At 44.2% G+C, this 17,386-nt stretch overlaps 1 protein-coding gene across 2 annotated transcripts in view; it reads left to right on the plus strand.

Annotated features, from left to right (window-relative positions):
• wnk4a (WNK lysine deficient protein kinase 4a) overlaps positions 1 to 17,360 on the plus strand; it is a 45,029-nt gene extending 27,669 nt beyond the window's left edge. Inside the window, exons 9-21 of one of the 2 annotated variants that reach the window (XM_030755884.1) lie at positions 308 to 450; positions 1,284 to 1,348; positions 2,628 to 2,763; positions 3,151 to 3,267; positions 5,306 to 5,479; positions 7,766 to 7,820; positions 8,091 to 8,222; positions 9,462 to 10,327; positions 10,582 to 10,669; positions 13,359 to 13,932; positions 14,241 to 14,446; positions 14,547 to 14,641; positions 15,724 to 17,360. In XM_030755884.1, the coding sequence (XP_030611744.1) occupies positions 308 to 450; positions 1,284 to 1,348; positions 2,628 to 2,763; positions 3,151 to 3,267; positions 5,306 to 5,479; positions 7,766 to 7,820; positions 8,091 to 8,222; positions 9,462 to 10,327; positions 10,582 to 10,669; positions 13,359 to 13,932; positions 14,241 to 14,446; positions 14,547 to 14,641; positions 15,724 to 15,726 (2,654 nt within the window). In that variant the 3' untranslated portion in view covers positions 15,727 to 17,360. The remainder of the gene's footprint in view (positions 1 to 307; positions 451 to 1,283; positions 1,349 to 2,627; positions 2,764 to 3,150; positions 3,268 to 5,305; positions 5,480 to 7,765; positions 7,821 to 8,090; positions 8,223 to 9,461; positions 10,328 to 10,581; positions 10,670 to 13,358; positions 13,933 to 14,240; positions 14,447 to 14,546; positions 14,642 to 15,723) is intronic. The other variant, XM_030755885.1, reaches the window with a different exon arrangement.
• Positions 17,361 to 17,386: the final 26 nt, after the last annotated feature.

The raw sequence follows: 17,386 nt of genomic DNA on the forward strand, positions 1-17,386 counted from the left end.
AAAAATGAAGAATTAAGGAATAATTCAGGCCCTGTAGGTCTTATCTCATGGTGCACACACGTGCTGTGCTGAATGTTTCTCAGCTTCTTTCTGTTTTAAAAACTGCCTCGTGCATCCATCTGATCTCATTTAAATGCACCCAGATCGATTCCACAGTGAAGTCCTTTTTTTCCCTGTTTATGTGCTTTGTATATCTCAGCCTGGGGTCATTGGAGATGTGTGCGGGAATGCGTAGGGTACAAATTGTGTCAGTTTTTCAGGCCGCAGTGGGTCATGTGCTAATGGCCGATGTGCTTTGTTGAAACAGCTGACTGCGAGACAGACGGCTATCTGAGCTCCTCTGGGCTTCAGGATCCACTGGAGACCGGCAGCACCAGCATGCCTGCGACCTCTCCCGCCACGCATCCCAGCACCCCCGCCGTAAACGGGCTCTCCCTCCGCTTCCCCTCGGTGAGTGGTTTCAATAAAGAGCTTGTTATCAAAGTAGAAGGCTCAGGGTGGTGGAGAGGAGGAGGGTTTTCAAGACTGTAATGAAAGAAGGGGTCTTGTAATTTGTCCAACCCAGTGCTGCACATAATTTTAAAAAAATTAAAGGGAAGAACTGCTTTAAAGGGGCTTTTAGATTGTAAGGTAAAGACCCCACAATATTAGAAGCAAACCCTAACAATCACATGACCTCTGAGCAAGCCTGTGGCAACAGTGGGAAGAAAAACTCCCTTTTTAACAGGAAGAAACCTCCAGCAGATCCAGGGTCAGTGAGGGGCAGTCATCTGCTGTGACCAGTCAGGGATGAGGGGATTAATTAAATATTTGTCTTCACGTCAGCGCCTATTTTATTTTATACTCATTTAGCCCAAGATGCAGTTTGGGTTTATGTAGTTGGATAAATTTTTTAGGAAGATTAAGAGTTTAAAACTGTGCTAGCAGCTGTAATTACTCAATTGTACCTCGGTCACACTTGGAAGCCATTTTTCTGCTTTCAGTGAGTTCATGTGCTTTTAAATGAGACTGTGGAAAAAGTTATCGTGATAGGTGTTTCCAGTATTTAATGCATGCACTTTTCCTGACAGGTTATCAGAGAAATTTTCCATTAATTCAGTCTTAAAATCAAACTTTGACCTTTTGTATTTCATGGTATGATGTGTCCAAAAAATGCTACATTTAGGCATTAGCAGTGAGAGCTGTTCTAAATATTTCAGGAAACTCTTTCCCCATCTACCATCATGTGTAAGTACAAAAGAAAATGAAATCACTCTTTTTCCCTGTCCTTGTTTCCTATTCAGAGTATTGCTGTCTCCAACAACATCAACTCAAGGCCCACGAGTGGCTTCAACTCCCCTGTGGACAGGTAAATCTGTCAGGCCTTTCTCTCCCCTTTTTGTTGCCTTTCACAGAACAGAGGAGTTCAGCAGTTCCTGCCTCATTTAAGTAAGATACCTTAAATTCAGTGTGAATCTTCCTTCTGTAACTCTTCCTCCTCCACGTCGGTGGGGTTGCAGAATGGACCCTGGAAGGTTTCTGAGTTTGGGTCTCAGATGTTGTAGAGAGCCTGTTTTCTCTGCTGGTGGGATGTTAGTGAGTGGCACACAGTGAGGGAGTGCAGTGTGTTCACGTGTGTGAGTGTTGCTCACCTTGGATATAAGGCCATTTTTAGAATATGAGAAAAATGCCTTATGTCTTTAAAAATGCATCAGTTCTGACCTAAAGTTGTTTTAAAGCTAATATGTTTGATCAAAGACGATGAATTCTGCTTATTACAGATTTATCAAAGGTTTTTTAGAACAAATAAATAGTCTTTCACAGTCATCTTAGTTCCTTTTTTTGATTGTGAGGCACTGACAGTCTCTAACTTGTCTATTATAGACTGAAACAAACGTCAAGAGTGGTTGTCGTGTTTTGCAACAGCCTCGTCATGCACTGTTGAGCATACAGAACACACTCCCAGTTGCTTAATTCCTCAGAGAAAAGCCCTCGATAACTGATGACCCAAACTGCGTGTCACAAATAAGAAAGAAAACAATTGTTTGCAGTAGCACCACAGATGTTTGCTTTTTTCCGACTGATTTCTGTGTGCTCAGTGTCTGAAGGTGAACTAAAGTTACCTGTGAGGCGGAGGTTTTTAAATAGAGACGGGTGGGTGCCTGTAAATGTTTGCAGCCTGTGCTGGGGAGGTGGATGGAGGGGAGTCTGTGACCACAGCGGTCCAAAAAAAGGCCCATGAGATGCAATTAACGGAACCAAAGCTTTTTATAAAATGTGCTGACTGTTCTGCAGTTCTCTGAAACCTAAAACTTGTTCGCTGGATAAACGCTGCCGCTCACACAGACATGTCACTTCCTCTGGATGAGCATCAGCTTCTTACAGCCTCTTAACAGGCTTCTGAGAGACTGTATTGTTTAACTTGACTGTTTACACCCAAGAGACGTGCCACAGTAACACATCAGGACTCTGACACTTCAGAGTGGTGTTTATTCCTGTGTGCGATGCCAAGATAATCTGCCCTTGTGGATAGTCAAATCTCTACTTTTGTTCTAGATGATGAATTGACTTTAAAATTGCTTTACCAGGAATTTATCAGTGGTTGGTTAGGGTGTGTTTTCTAACACACTTGATTTATTTCTCTGCAGCTACGCCTCTGATGTGACTTCAAGCCTGAGCGACGGCTACGAGGGCCTATCGGAGAAGAGCGAGAAAACGGCCGCGAGACGAACGGCTGCGAAACTGTTCAGGAGGAGGGCGCGCTCAAGGCTTCGCATCATCGGGGTACAATAAATCAGATGTTTATTACAGCACAGCAAATCCTTTTTTTTTCTTTTTGCACATGATAAACAAATAAATCAAAGCGGCCTGAACTGAGTTAGCGGAGGAAGTTTATTTATGAGCGAGTGGTGAGGCTCCACCCTGGTTATGTAATGTTATCAGTAGCTATGCGGCTCTTCCCCCAGCAACCACAGTGCATTACTCTTCTGATCAGGACATTCTGTGGTCGTTTAATGAGCCTGTTTGGATTGGCTGCAGAGACAAACACATCGTGGATAACCACATATGCCTAAACACGCTGCTACAGTAGACTCTCATACATGTGCACAAACATATTATTCCTCCTGCATTCAGCCCCGTCATCACCACCGAGCCTCTCTGTCTCTGCAGCTCTCTGATAAAGTGGACCGGGTGGTGGAGTGTCAGCTGCAGACGCACAATGACAAGATGGTGACCTTCAAGTTCGATCTGGATGGAGATAACCCAGAAGACATCTCTGCTGTCATGGTAATGCCAATAATTAGCTTTTAGTCTCAATTGATAAAAGGATCAACAGGGTCCTCTTTCATAAAATCTCCTTTTTTTTCATCATGATTTTTATTCAACAGTATTTTTATTAAGACAATCAAAACAAACACCCTGAAACAAACCAACAAATATGGCGATCCACACTCTTCTAAAACCAGACAGAAAAAACATGTCAAACAAAATATGTGCATAAAAAAAAATCCTGTGTCAGCTCAAAAGATTAAACAAACTAAATATTGAATGGATGACATCAAATCAAATGGTTCAAAATCTATTTAGGCATGGAGACATGTGGTCAAGGCGATCTGCTGAAGCTCAAAGCGAGCCTCAGAAAGATGACGGGATGTGAAGAAAGGTGATTTAAGTGGCGTGATTGCTGGTGCCAGATGGGCTCTTCTGACATAACCATCTCTAGAGTTTACTGAGAATGGTCTGGAAAAGAGGAAATATGCATTCAGAGGTCAGAGGAGAATGCCCACGCTGCTTTGAGCTTGCAGGAAGCATACCTCTTGCCCTTCTATGTACCTTGTTACAACCGAGGTGTGTGGAAGAGCATCGCTGAAGCAGGAGAAGACCACACAGCTGCCACTTCTGTCCTGTCAGCTAAAAACAGGAAACTGAAGCTACAGTTCACACAGCCTCCCCAAAATTGGACAATGAAAGATTGTAAAAATGTTGCCTGGTCTGATGAGCCTTGATTTCTTTTTTTGGCCACAGCGGCTTTTATCGGCAATGGAGGGAGACTGGAAATGGGGGAAAGATACAGGGGAAGACACGCGGGCAAATTGGCGACAGGCCGGGACTCGAACCTGTGCCATATGCATGTGGTCGCCTGCTCCACCACTGAGCCACCCGGGCGCCCCATGAGTCTCGATTTCTGCTGAGACATTCAGACGGTAGCCCCAGAATTTGGCGTAAACAACATGAAAGCGTAGATCCTGCCTTGTTTCAAAAGTTCAGGCTGGCAGTGGTGTTGTAGTGTGTGGGCAATCTTATCTTGCCACACTCTGCGCCCCTAGTACCAACGGAGTGTCTTTAATTGCCACAGCTTACCCAAGCATTGTTGCTGATCATCCCTTTATGACCACAGTGAACTCGTGTTTTGATGGCGGCTATCAGCAGGCGCCGTGTCGCAAAGCTCAGATCTCAGATTGGTTTCTTGACCATGACAATGAGTTCGCTGTACTCAAATGGCCTCCACAGTACCCGTATCTCAACCCAGCAGAAGACCATAGGGATGTTGTGGAACGGGAAATTTGCATCGTGGATGTGCAGGTGAAAAATGTGTCGTGCTGTCATGTCAACATGGACCAAAATCTCTGAGAAATGCAGCTTGTTGAATCTCTGCCGTGATGCCAAGTTCTGAAAGTAAAGCCAGTTCTGGTGTGATGTCTGTGGGGGGGAGAAAAATAAAAATGAACAAAATCTGTTATTTGGACCTCACTGGTGGCTGTAGCTCAGTAGGTAGAGCAGGTCACCTACTGATCGGAAGGTCAGCGGTTCGATTCCTGGCTACTCCAGGCTACATGCCAATGTATCCTTGGGCAAGATACTTAACCCTAAGTTGCTCTCCGACCGTCCTGTCGGAGTATGAATGCGTGTGAATGTTAGCTAATTAAAAGCACTTAGCTTAGTAAAACATGGAAGTGCTTGTATGAATGAGAGTGCATGGGTGAATGTAAAACATGTTGTATAAGCGCTTTGAGTGCTCTGACTGAGTAGAAAAGCGCTATATAAGAACTAGTCCATTTACCATTTACCATTCTATTAAAACCTAAAGAAAAATTAAAGAAAATTTTATTTCTGTCATTTTTTTTGGCTGCAGCTCGAAAGGCCCCGTTAGTTCGGGACTATCTGCCGAGCTCCTCCTATGAGTGGGAGTTCTCCCCCTCTTTATGAATTCTCTGTTAGTACCTACAGTGCTCTAGCATTTTCTTTAAATGAAGTATAATTTTGTGGTATTTCTGAATTAGTGAACTATCTGAATACATTCTCCACTGCCCTCTTTGCCGTCTAGGTGCACAACGAGTTCATTTTGCCATCGGAGAAGGAGGGCTTTATCTACCGCTTGGGTGACATCATCAAACGGGCCGAGGCGCTCTTTGCCAAACAACAGCCGGTCCACTCCAGCGGCCACCGGCTCGCCCAGCCTGCGCTGCACGGAGGGATTAACTCGCTGTCGTCCTCACAGGTCAGCAGCAGCACCTGCTCCTTTCCATAAATCTGCACCACAGCATTGTTAGCTGAGAGATAAAGGAAGTGTCTTTGTTTTACAGTGCTGATTGTTGTAAATTACATCATATGTCTGTGCTTATCAAAGACAGACCCATAAATCTGGAACAAATGGGAAAACCTCAGAGTCTTCTCCCCTGGTAATAAGGAAACCCTCTCTGTCCACAGTCCTTTGAGGTTTGCCCTTTAAAACGAAAGGTTTAAGTGCTCTTTAAGCCACCTGAGGTAGAGCTTTCACTTAGAGCACTAATATCATAAAAGACATTAAATCATATGTCTCCTGTTTTGTATTTGTTCCCATAACCACAAATCCTTTCCACTGCTAACAGCATAATGAAGTTTCCAGCATATCTGCCCACAGTGAGTGGGTAAAATAATTTTGCTTGGGTGCATTAAGCTTTTATGAATCAGGTTTTTGTTAAACTGTAAAATGAACTGACTTGTTGGAGCAGTGCAGTCCCTGTACGAGATATGACCTCATTTATAATCAGGTACAGCTTGACCACTTGGGGAAAAGAAGTGTCTGTTCTGCCAGGATATTTTCCACTTTGTAGAACACAAAGAATCAATCATTCTTATGCTTTTGGTAAAAAATGATCAGAGACATTATGAGGGGAAAAAAAGGCACAGTGGAGCTGTAACCACTACTCGCCGTCTATGTATCATGTTTCCAACCCCCCCCATCACAAAATGACTCTGAAATGGACAAAATGTCTCCGGCTCCTCTCTCACAGGTTATCTGGCTCATCTTTAAGGCCATGCATTATATTTTCACTAATTAATGGTTGTATATTAAATTTAAAAAAAAAATCTAAAATCCAACCACCAATATTTAGAGCTGCTGGGGGATAAATGTTGGCCCACAGATGTCTGGGTTTACACTAAACTACGCCGTGCTGTAGTTGAAAAGTGTTTCAGATTTTTGTGTTTGGGATGTTGTTGAAGATAATGAGATTTTTCTTTCTCTTCTCACAATTATAAAACCTGTATAAAAACTTTCACATGGTTGAGTTTAAGTTATCATGCATATTTCCATCATAAGCTTGGGCTTCCTATTTCTATAGAGCGGTATTAAAAAGTCTTAAACTTAACCTGCTTGTATGTGTAGATACATCCCCTCACATCCACTGAGAACTGATGTGACTGCAATCCCACACTGACAAGAAAAAACAGATAGAATGAAAAGAAAAGAGCAAAAACAGACCAACAGGAAGTCAGGAAGCGCACAGACTCATCCATCTACACAACCTCTGCTCTGGCTCTTGTAACACTGAGGTGGGGCAATGTGCTGAGACTATTAATTAATTCTATAAGTGGAAATGAAATCCCTGGAAAGTCCTGCTCGTCTAGCTGTTCTTAGTTTACTCTGCACACCAGTGGACGAATAAAACAAAAACTGCTGACATGCAGTTTCTGCTGTGCACTGTTCACCGCGTTAGTTTAGCAACTCTTGGAGTCTCCACATCCACCTTTACCACAGTAATGTAATTTATGTTGTATTACACTGTCAAGTTCCCTAATACACCTGTGGTCAGGTCTCAGGTTTGCCCGCGCCTTCCAGTTTTGTTTATTCATATAATCCTTTACACAGATAGGAGCCACAAAATAACTGGTTTTACAATCTAAAGCAATCCAAAGTCAAAGGGGAAGAGAATATAACATTAAATGAACTCAGGAAACTTACGCAATACAAAAAAATGTAATTTACCTTTTAAGTAAAGGCAAACAATAAGAAATTGGATTCAAATGAGCAAAAGAAATGAATGCAGGACTAAATAAATAATGTTATTCAGATGCTTGTTTACACAAATGTGTCTTTAGTTGTCGTTCCATGGATTTCACATCAGAACACAGCAGTCTGTCCGGTTTGAGACAGGTAACCAGCAGAGATCCTCTGGGTGTTGTAGCTTAAGCTTGAACTTTTGTAACAGAAATCCTGAATTACTAAATGGGAGTTTGAACGATCCGGAGGAGCAGGATGGGGATCCAGTGTTTTTGGAGCTTGGCTCTTTAAGTCGACCGTCTTAATGGAAGTAACTGAAGGTGTTCTCTTAGGCTGTGTGATAGATTACATCAGTATTCCAGCCAGGCCCCTAAACACCTATTAGAGCTAATCATCAAATCTGTGAAGTAGCTTTTTGAAGTGCAGATGAGTCATACATAATAACATCAGATACAGGACAACAGCACATCAGAGTGTTTTTGGAAGTAGAGACTGAAGTTGATCTAATGTCCTCTTTTACAGCCTGACCTGCACAATCACACCCTGCCTCGAACACACTCGTCCTCTTCACTGCCTGGTGAGTTTCACATGTTTTCGGATGAACTGAATTCATCCATTAATGGGTAAACTGGATGATTTGATGCTCTTTAATAATAAAAAAAATGACAGGAATCTGAAAATGAATCAGCCTCTTATTCTAAAATTACCATCAGCTGTGTGTGTGTGTGTGTGTGTGTGTGTGTTAGCGAGCTGCATGTGGGAATAACTTGCAATTTTGTGCTGCATCTTTTTGTGCATGATCCTTGTGAATGAGCATCAACTCGTGCATGTTTGTGTCTTGTCTTAGACTGCAGTGTGGCTAAACCGAGTGTAGGGGTACGTGGCTCTCCCCCACGTCCCAATGGAGAGGTCTCCAGTGCAGACATTACTTCACCTGTGCGACCTCTAATACGCTCACAGTCTTTCCACAACGCCCCAGGTAAATGGCCCTCCACCCCTCCCTCTGGTCCCTGAGTGAAGAGGCCTAGCATTGTTTACTGTTTCAGCACACTGAAAAATTGTTACAGTCCTCTGGCGAAGAATAAGTCAAAGCAAAGCTCAGCTACCTCATAAACCCCCCTCCACTCCTCAGAGCCAGTTCTTGGTATTGTTCAGACATTCACATGGCGCCATCCACCATCTCCACACCTCAAAGCCTTCGTCTGTGTCTGCTTTGCAGCAGGGCCTCTTGGGTAATTACCTCACCTGAAGGGCACTTTCTAGCTTTTAGGGAGCTGTGAATGCTGTCGCTGTAAAAGCATGAGGTTTGTGTAGTGCTGCGATAGTCAGCAACATCTGCTTGCCAGAACAAACTCCTGCCGAATTTCCAAGAAAGTTCCCTCCCTGTCAGTCTCTCTGCCCACAGGAGAGACATTTAAAGTCTCTTTAACTACATACATCCTCCACGTGCACCCACTTTTCCATCTGTACATCCTCATTCCCTCTTCTCCTGTGTTCCTTCTCTGCTTGACGTCCACTGCATGGTTGCTTTTGTAAATCTTCTTGGCCACACACCACCATTACAGAGTGTTCCCTAACCTGCTTCCATCAGCCTGGAAAAAGTAGAGGCTGGTTTGCATCATCAGCAACTGGAGGTGTGGTTTATAACTGTGGAGCCATTGTTGAGGTAAAAGACCAATCAATGGATGGGGCCGGGTATTGGCATCCTAAACTATTCCCCGAGGAGTGATGTAGAAATCTTCTTTTATCTCACAGCTAGACGCACAAACGTGTACACGCACACGTGCATCCCATTTTAAACTCCTCTAAAATGTTGACATGAAAAACCTCACTTGCTCCACTGATGCTAAATCCCTCAGGGCCATGTAAGCCTGGTGTGCAACTGCTCCAGCGATCAGATGCAATTATAGTCAGATCCTTTCAGACAAAACGCCTTTGTTCACCATGGAAACCAATATTTAAAAGGACGGGAAACATTTACTCTGTGCTCCTCGTGGCGATTATCTTGGCAGGCGGGAGAGGGGAAAAGTGGGATGGACAAAACCAGAAGCGACAGATACAATCGAACTTGACTCACTGGATCGAGCACAAATGACACCATCGCTCCTAATTTTAATGTATTTGGCATTGTACAGTGACAATGAAGTCTTTCTGTTCTAGTCTAAGATGATTTGCTTTAAATCTTGGATTAAGCTCTGCTTGTTGCTTTGTCTTCTAGGTTCTCCTCTTCATAATCAGCACCACCACCGCCCTACATCTCTCCACCCTAATCACCAGCAATACCACTTGCCCTTTATGAGCCACACTCACTTCCCATTCCCATATCCAGGGTCTCCGGGTTCCCCCAAGCCAGCCGGGATCCATCCTCCCCTCACACGTGTAGCCAGTAATCCCACCTTCCCTTCTGTTCCATCCCCAACCCCCAGTTCCCCAAGTCCTCTGAGTGAGACTTCAAGTCCTGTCAACACTGAATTTGTTAACATATCCCCTCCTGCCCTTCAAACTCCCACCATGTGGCCCCCCCACTCGCAGCCCCTATTTTCCTTAGCTAATGTAATCTCCATGGCAATGAGCATGGCTCAGTCTTTTATCCCTCCTGCAGGCCTTCCCACTCAAGGGATACCCTCCTATCCAGGCTTTCTCCCCCATCTATCCAGTCATATGGCTCCACAGCCAGGTTACCACTCTGTCTACCCTCAACCTTACCAGACTGCACCAGCAGAGGCCCCTTACCCTGCAGGGAGCATCCCACTGCAGAACAGTGTCTACCACAGCCCCGAGCACACGCTTCAAATGAATGGATCCAATTATCCTCAGAGCAGTCCTCTACAGTGGCCCCATCCTGCCACTCCACCGTCCATGCCTTCAACCCCTCCTCCACCTGCTCCTGCGCAACAGGTTGGACTCACCAGTTTCCCCAACCCGACCCAGGAGAAGAGTCACGTGGCCCCAAACTCACCCCAGGCCCCGGCTCCGGCTCCAGCTCAGGCTAAATCCAGACCAGAGCTTTCCAGTTCAAACTCAAACTCAAGTTCAAGCTCATCAGATCTTTCACCCTCGCCCCCAGAGAGCCCAGAAAACACTGTGAGTTATATTAGTACCTTTTCTTCTAAAGCTGTCTTTAGTGTAGAAATGATTAGCTCATTAACCTTTCAACAAGAACTTCATCAGTAATTCAATCATTTTTAGGCTACAGTGCTGGACACTGTAATTTAGTCTTCACTGCATGGGGCTAATTAGAATTGTATGTAAATTAGGACATAGACAGGGACTTCCACTGCGGTCTTGTGTGGTCTACTGTAGCACTAATGCTAATAATATTTGTTCTTTCTGTTTAGTTATCATCCTTCAACAGCCAGCTGCACCCTGCTGCACCACACAAGAATACAAGCACCCCAAAACCAAAAGCTTCTTCCCCTAAATCTGGTAAGAAATTACTTGCAAATGCACATATTAAGAGTTCTTCTAATAGTAACACAGTTTTACTTGGTGAACTGGAAAATAGGAAGCTGGCATCCTATGATGGCCTCGATTTTAAACTAGTTGAGTATTACTGGTATATAACTAATAATTCAAGAAATCTCTGTATGTCTGTCTGTTCTTCACTTTATCTGCTTTAAGCGTAGCAGTTGTATTGCAGGCTACTCGCTCAAATGTGATCTTGGGTTTGAGGTTGTTCTGAAAAGCAGTTCTCACATATTTTTAGTCTACAAGTTGTTCTCTGTCGCCAGTTTTACTCCTACATTTAAGCAAAGAAGTGCTGAACCCTCACGCTAACCCTGACCTAAACTTTAACCCTAAAACTAACCTTTAACCCTGAACGTGTTTAAACAGCGAAAGCCGGCCAGAAAGTTCTCACAAAATGAAAGTTAAACTGTAAAACTCAAGTCGGGATAGCTGCACATGTTTTCTTTGGTTTCCTGTGACGCTCATTCACAGTTTCTGCTCACACTGCAGAGCCACGGTTTGAACAACACACATTCAGCGAGTATGTCCTTACAGCTTTCTTCTTTTCAAACACTAACTTTATCATTTCCTGCTTCTGACATGTTTTTTGGACATCCACTCCTTAAGCGGGCACTGCAATTCTAGCATGATGAATGTTACCTGCCAGGGGCTCAGGGTGCTAGAAAATGCCATGTTTATGTGCAAATCCCAAACACACCCATACACGATGCACCTTTAGCCAAAATTACATGCATTCCCTCTCCTGCATTTTGTTGTATTGCCTCAAAATACATTGTGATGTCTGCGTTACAGAACATTTGCTTTCTGAGTTGTTTTCCTTGTTCCTTGTGTCTCTGCTGACATTATCGCCTATTAGTGGTGCCTCAGAGCTATTGCGTAAGCGCGAGTCTGGATTTAATGTTCCGTTCAATACCAACACAAATGTAGGTGTTATTGCGGCCCGGCCCACTGGCAAAGACCAATCAGCAAGCAGCTGCACCCATTAAAGGCCTCTCCTCCCATGTCCACACCTGACAGTATTTATACGCTCCTCAGAAGCCCACATTCAACAGAGCCCCTCTGTTTTAGTGGGCACAGACCCAGACACGTTCTGTGTTTACTGTAAGGAGGACACTCAGTGGGCAAGTCGAGGCACTGCAGGACTTTAAACCTTTAAATTGTCTCCAGATGTGAGCACATGCCGTCACTCTCGGGCCCAATTCCATCTCGTCCTCAACGCCCACCAATCCGTGACGAGTGTAAGTCCCTGCTGAATCACTTGTGGTTGTTGAAGGGTCTCTTAATTAAGTGGTTGGGTAGAAATGGAGCAGCAAGCTTGCCTCTCTCTCTGACAGAAACAGGAACTGCAGTGATTTATACTGCTATCAGATGGATGTATTTTTATTACTATTTAAAACAATAAGAATTAAAATCTGTACAAAATTTCCACAAAAACATTTGATTTTATTTATAAATACAACAGAAACGAGACAATCACACTCAAACTAATGCCTTTAAGTGTGTAGAGTTTCCATCTTATTGGATACAAAACAGGAGATGCTCTCTGGAAGTGGGGTCAGTATGTCTGCTCTGCTGCAGACTCCATGTGGGAGAGCCAGCTGGTTTTAAACAGCCCTTAATGTGGCGAGGCCTCTGTGCAAACATGCAAGCAGAGTAAGTGTGTAAGGAGAGCATGTAAGCATATGATGCAAACATTTCAAAAGAATAAGACAAGAGATATCCATCCATCCATCCATCCATCCATCCATTTTCTTCCGCTTATCCGGGGCCGGGTCGCGGGGGCAGAAGCCTAAGCAGAGAAGTCCAGGCTTCCCTCTCCCCAGCCACCTCCTCCAGCTCATCCGGAGGGACCCCAAGGCGTTCCCAGGACAAGAGATAAATGAATATAAATGTAATACATGAATGCAAAAAGTTACCTTTACCCTAAAAACTGTACAACAGAGGTAAGGTGTTTCCATGCTAGGCCAGACATATAATCTCTCCAGCGTGTCCTGGGTCTGCCCGAGGCAGACTCCTCTGTGAATCACCACCTCATTGTGGTGGAGGGGTTTGTGTGTCCCAGTGATCCTAGGAGATGGTAGGGTCTCCCATGGCAAATTGGTCCTGGGTGAGGGGACAGACAAAGAGCAATTCCAATGGAAGAGTCCCCAAGGGAACTGTTACCCGGCTCAGGAAAGGGTTACTGGGGGCTCCACACTGGAGCCAGGCCTGGGGAGGGAGCTCGAGGGAGAGCGTCTGGTGGCTGGACAATTAGCCCGTGATGCCTGGCCGGGCACAACCCGAAGAGGAGACATAGGCCTGCCCTCCTGTAGGCCCGCCACCCGCAGGAGGCGTCGTAGGGTTTGGGTGCAGTGGGTGTTGGGTGGTGGCCAAGGGCAGAGGTCCTGGTAGACCGATCCCCAGCTATCGAGACTGGCTTTTGGGAAATAAAGCACACTAAAAAAAAAACTGTAACACACCTTTTAAATCTGATCTTGTCACCGGAAACACAACAAGATTTGAATCAAACCTATGTGATCCAGAATGATGAGGCTTTGGTCAAAATGACCTGTCAAATCTGATTAACAATCTCTGCTGTTTAGCCCATGGTTTGCTGCCACAGCCAGCCTTTATATGTATGAACACATTTTCTTCCTCTACATTTCAGATGTTCAGTCTGCATCTGTGACTGTTGGACGATTCCAGGTGACTCCCAGCACAGACATCCCTTTGCCTGCAGCGCCAAAGCCTGCAGAGAGCAGCAGCACCCAGTCAGAAAGCAGCACAGAGGAGCAGGGTGAGTCTGAGGTGAGCCTGGGCACCTCCCTCACCATATCCCCTCCTCACCCACAATCCCACACAGGGTCGTTGGGGGTCCTCCAGGAGGCCGATGGGCAGGCGGGATGGACTGTGAGCCAAGAGCAGCAGAAGCAGGAAGAGGAAGAGGACGATGAAGATGAGGAAGAGGTTGTTGGGGAACAGCCAAGGGGGAGGAGGAGGAGCCGTCGAAGGGCGTACAGCCTCAGCCTGCTGGGAACGTCTGCGGACAGCGGGCTCTCGGTGACGGCTGCTGATACAGAGGGGAGACTGTGGGACGGAGCGGCGGAAAGCCCACAGTACAGCAATGCCCTTCACAATTTATGGATGATGACTTATAACCGCAGCGCTCCCTACATAAGCAGTGACGACTCGGACAGTGAAGACGAAGACATGCTGGAGGAGCTTCAGGAACTCAGAGAGAAGTAAGTGACACCACTGAAGCCAGTTAAGATGAGAGAGTACAAGAAAAAGTTTTAGTCAAATCCAGAGGAAGATAATCAGCACTGTAGGTCATTTTTGTTCATTGGGGGTTTAATTTATTTAAGTTTAATCAACATTTTGTATTCATGAAAATCGTGTGGAATAACAAGGAACTGTAGAGATTTGCCTTTACTGTTCTAAGACAGGATAAATCCAGTACATAACCTAATCTAAGACCTAAATTAAAATGTCATTTTAACACGAGCGAGTCTGTAAATGCTCACATGCATTTCTTTTTGTCCTTTATCAGACATCTGGCAGAGGTTCAGGCCCTGCAGGCTGCCCAGAAAAGAGAGATTGAGGAACTATATGAGAAGATGGGGAAGGTCCCCCCGCCGGGCATCGTCTCTCCTGCTGCTATGCTGTCCAGCCGACAGCGCCGCCTGTCCAAGGGAAACGGTTTTCCCTCATCTCGCAGGAACAGCCTGCAGCGACTGGAGATGTTGCCACTTCAAGGTAGCAAAGAATATTCACTTCTTTACTACAGTTATCATCTCGTAAATATGCAACAGCTTTGAGTCTAAACAGGTTTTTAAGTCATGTGCTCTTTTCCAAGGTATCATTAGGAGAAACTCTCTCGGCGGCAGCAGCAGCGGCTCGCAGGATAAACCATGCAAAGGCGTCACCTTTGCCACAGACCTAAGTAGAATGGTGAGTCAACACTTCATTAACAAACTTACTTATTTAAGTAAGTAACTTCCTTAACTTACTTAATTACAAATTAACCAGGGTGTGTACAGGTATAAACGAGTTAAATTTAGTGTTTGTTGGCACATTAATTAGCATGAACTTACAGATTTAGCCACACAGGCCATTTTAACACTGTTTAAGAGGCAGGCTAGCTTAGAAAGCCACCTTCTTCATTGTCATCTTCAGGGTTTCCAACACTTTGGAAGCCCATCAGATCACTGGATCTAAACCATAATCTATGTAAAATATGGGCGTAGCTTCCAGGTCTGAAAATTGAAGCCAATCCTGAAGAGCCTTACACCTGCATTCTTCCTAATGGCCTGCAGGGGGCAACTCCTCTAGCTGCAAAAAAGACTTCAGCTCTGTGAGAAAACGTTGCCTTAAGCCTACATTGTTTCTAATTACCAGCAATGTGCACCTCCCCTAGTTGCAAAAATAAGTCAGGTTGTATAAACATGGATGAGAAAACATCCATGTTGCTCCTTTGACCTATGACCTCATTAAAGACTTCTCTGATGAGCTTATGGTCTCAGTTGCAATAGTCCAGTCTTATTTAATACAACACGATGCTCATTTTGTAAATTATGATCCCAGTCAGAATGGACGATAAACCAGGGGTATGCCCATTAGGTTGTTAGTTACCAGCGTGCAGCGTTCCTCGATTTCTCAGATGTTTCAAAAAGCCATCTGATAAAGTGAGTATTCACTCACTAATGGGTTCATGCTCAGCTTGAGGCTTCACTTAATGGGTGATGGCTCAGTAGCTATGTCCATCTTTTATACACAGTCTATGGCTTAAATTGTGCAGTCATTATCATTTTTTTTCATAAATCAGTTACAATCTTTGAGTCAACTAATGGATCTCACTGCTGTTTTAACACCTGTAAAAGATGGAGTTGTATTTCCTGATCTGAATGTGTAGGGGAAGCAAAAATGGCAGGAGAGGTTCATAATCGTGAGAACCTATAGACACACTGTTATCATTCATCTCCAAACAACAATCCATTGTTTATAATCTTTTTTTTTTTATCTCACTTTTCTAGTAACAAACTCTCAGCCAAGCTGTTATCTGGACTACCTCATCCGAAGTGTGACTGCAGTGGTCAAATCTGTCCCGTAGGAGGATCACTTTAATCCTGGCACCTATCAGCAAACTGCTCCCCCTCTGCCAGTGGGCACTTACCTCAAATGTACAGTAACGGTCCCAGTGGGGCTGGATTTACACAGGAACTGTAACATCCAGATTTCGGCCCGTCATCGCGTCCTGGTGAACTTGTTGCAGCTGAAGCACAGAACAGCAGCCAAGTGACTCGTTCATGTCTGCTCCTTGTAGATAAACTGCCAGATCCCGACGGTTCAGACATAACCTTCATTCCAGGCTGCCGCAGTGCTCTGCACAATGTCACATCATGACTTTTTTTTTTTTTTTTGCCTGAACGCAGTCAAGCGATGGTACGCGGTTGCTGCAGCTGCAGAGTTGCTACACTTTACCACGATTTTGACGCAGAACGACAACAGTTGCCGTTTTCCTGCTTGTCTGGCTCACTGCTGTTAATCCAGTCTGAGCACAGAAATGTGAACCACAGTGAGGCAGACACACACTGACAGCTGTCGCACACCTTGCTGTAGTTTGGTAAAGATGTCTCAGCAGCTGCACAGTGAACAGACGCTCGTTCAGTAGAACTGTGATCACTGCCTTCCAGGGGCTTCATTCAGATATGTGTTGTAGTCTTTATCTGGTTTCTTTAGTCATTTGGACACTTATATTTTCTATAGACTCAGCCTGGAGATGTTTGACTGCAATCCCTGATATTTTCAGATGTAGTGAAGATGTTTTTCCCTCCATTACGGCTCTGCAATAAGATATTTCTCAACAACAAATGTCACACGATTCTTCAGCAGAAGGCAAATCTGGTTTAAAACACATTTAAATGGTCAGAAGTTCAGTTAACTGGTGCACAAGTGTACAATTGTTATACATCACTTTTCAAATTCAGTAGCTGGTTTAAAAAAAATGGGGTTAAGTATGGATAGAAACCCACCTAGACTTTATACTACTGGCTTTCCTGTTGACTGTATATGTGTATATAATAGAATTCATGTTTACAAGTTATGAGCAAACTAAAGATTAATCCTTTCTCAAGCAAAAATCAGAGTTGTTGCTTGTTCCATAGATCGAGCTCCTTGTGCACTTTAGTAAATCCACTTGTAGTTCTCAGTCATTTAACACAGTTGTGTTTAAAACCGTTCATTTAAGGGAGAGCTGAGAGGTTTGCCTGTGAGTTTTTTTAATTTGTCGATAAGGGAGGTCGAGGATATTCTCCAGTTTCATGTTTGATCACAGTAGTGATGATCTATTTCCCCACACTTTTAAAAAAAAATGTATTTTTGTGGGGTGTAGAGAAATCAGTCAAAGCTGTGAATCTGTAGCTGTTGCCTTAAAATATTCCCACCACACACTGAATTTCTTGCCAGTTAAACTCTTAAATCTTAATATATTCAAAATAAAAAAAAGGTTTCTCTTCCAAAATTATTTGAATGTAAATATATAATTGTATTGCTTCCTGAAGCTGCTGTCCTGCCATGCTGAATCTGTGCCTTTCCCTAACAATGTCTTATTTTACTCATGAGATTTGGTGGCTAGATCAAACTCCATATATCACATTTTGATTAAAATAAATGCGATCGTAAATATTTTGGCTCTTT

This window comes from Archocentrus centrarchus, chromosome 19, assembly GCF_007364275.1.
Source record: "Archocentrus centrarchus isolate MPI-CPG fArcCen1 chromosome 19, fArcCen1, whole genome shotgun sequence".
In the NCBI taxonomy this organism is placed as follows: domain Eukaryota; kingdom Metazoa; phylum Chordata; class Actinopteri; order Cichliformes; family Cichlidae; genus Archocentrus; species Archocentrus centrarchus.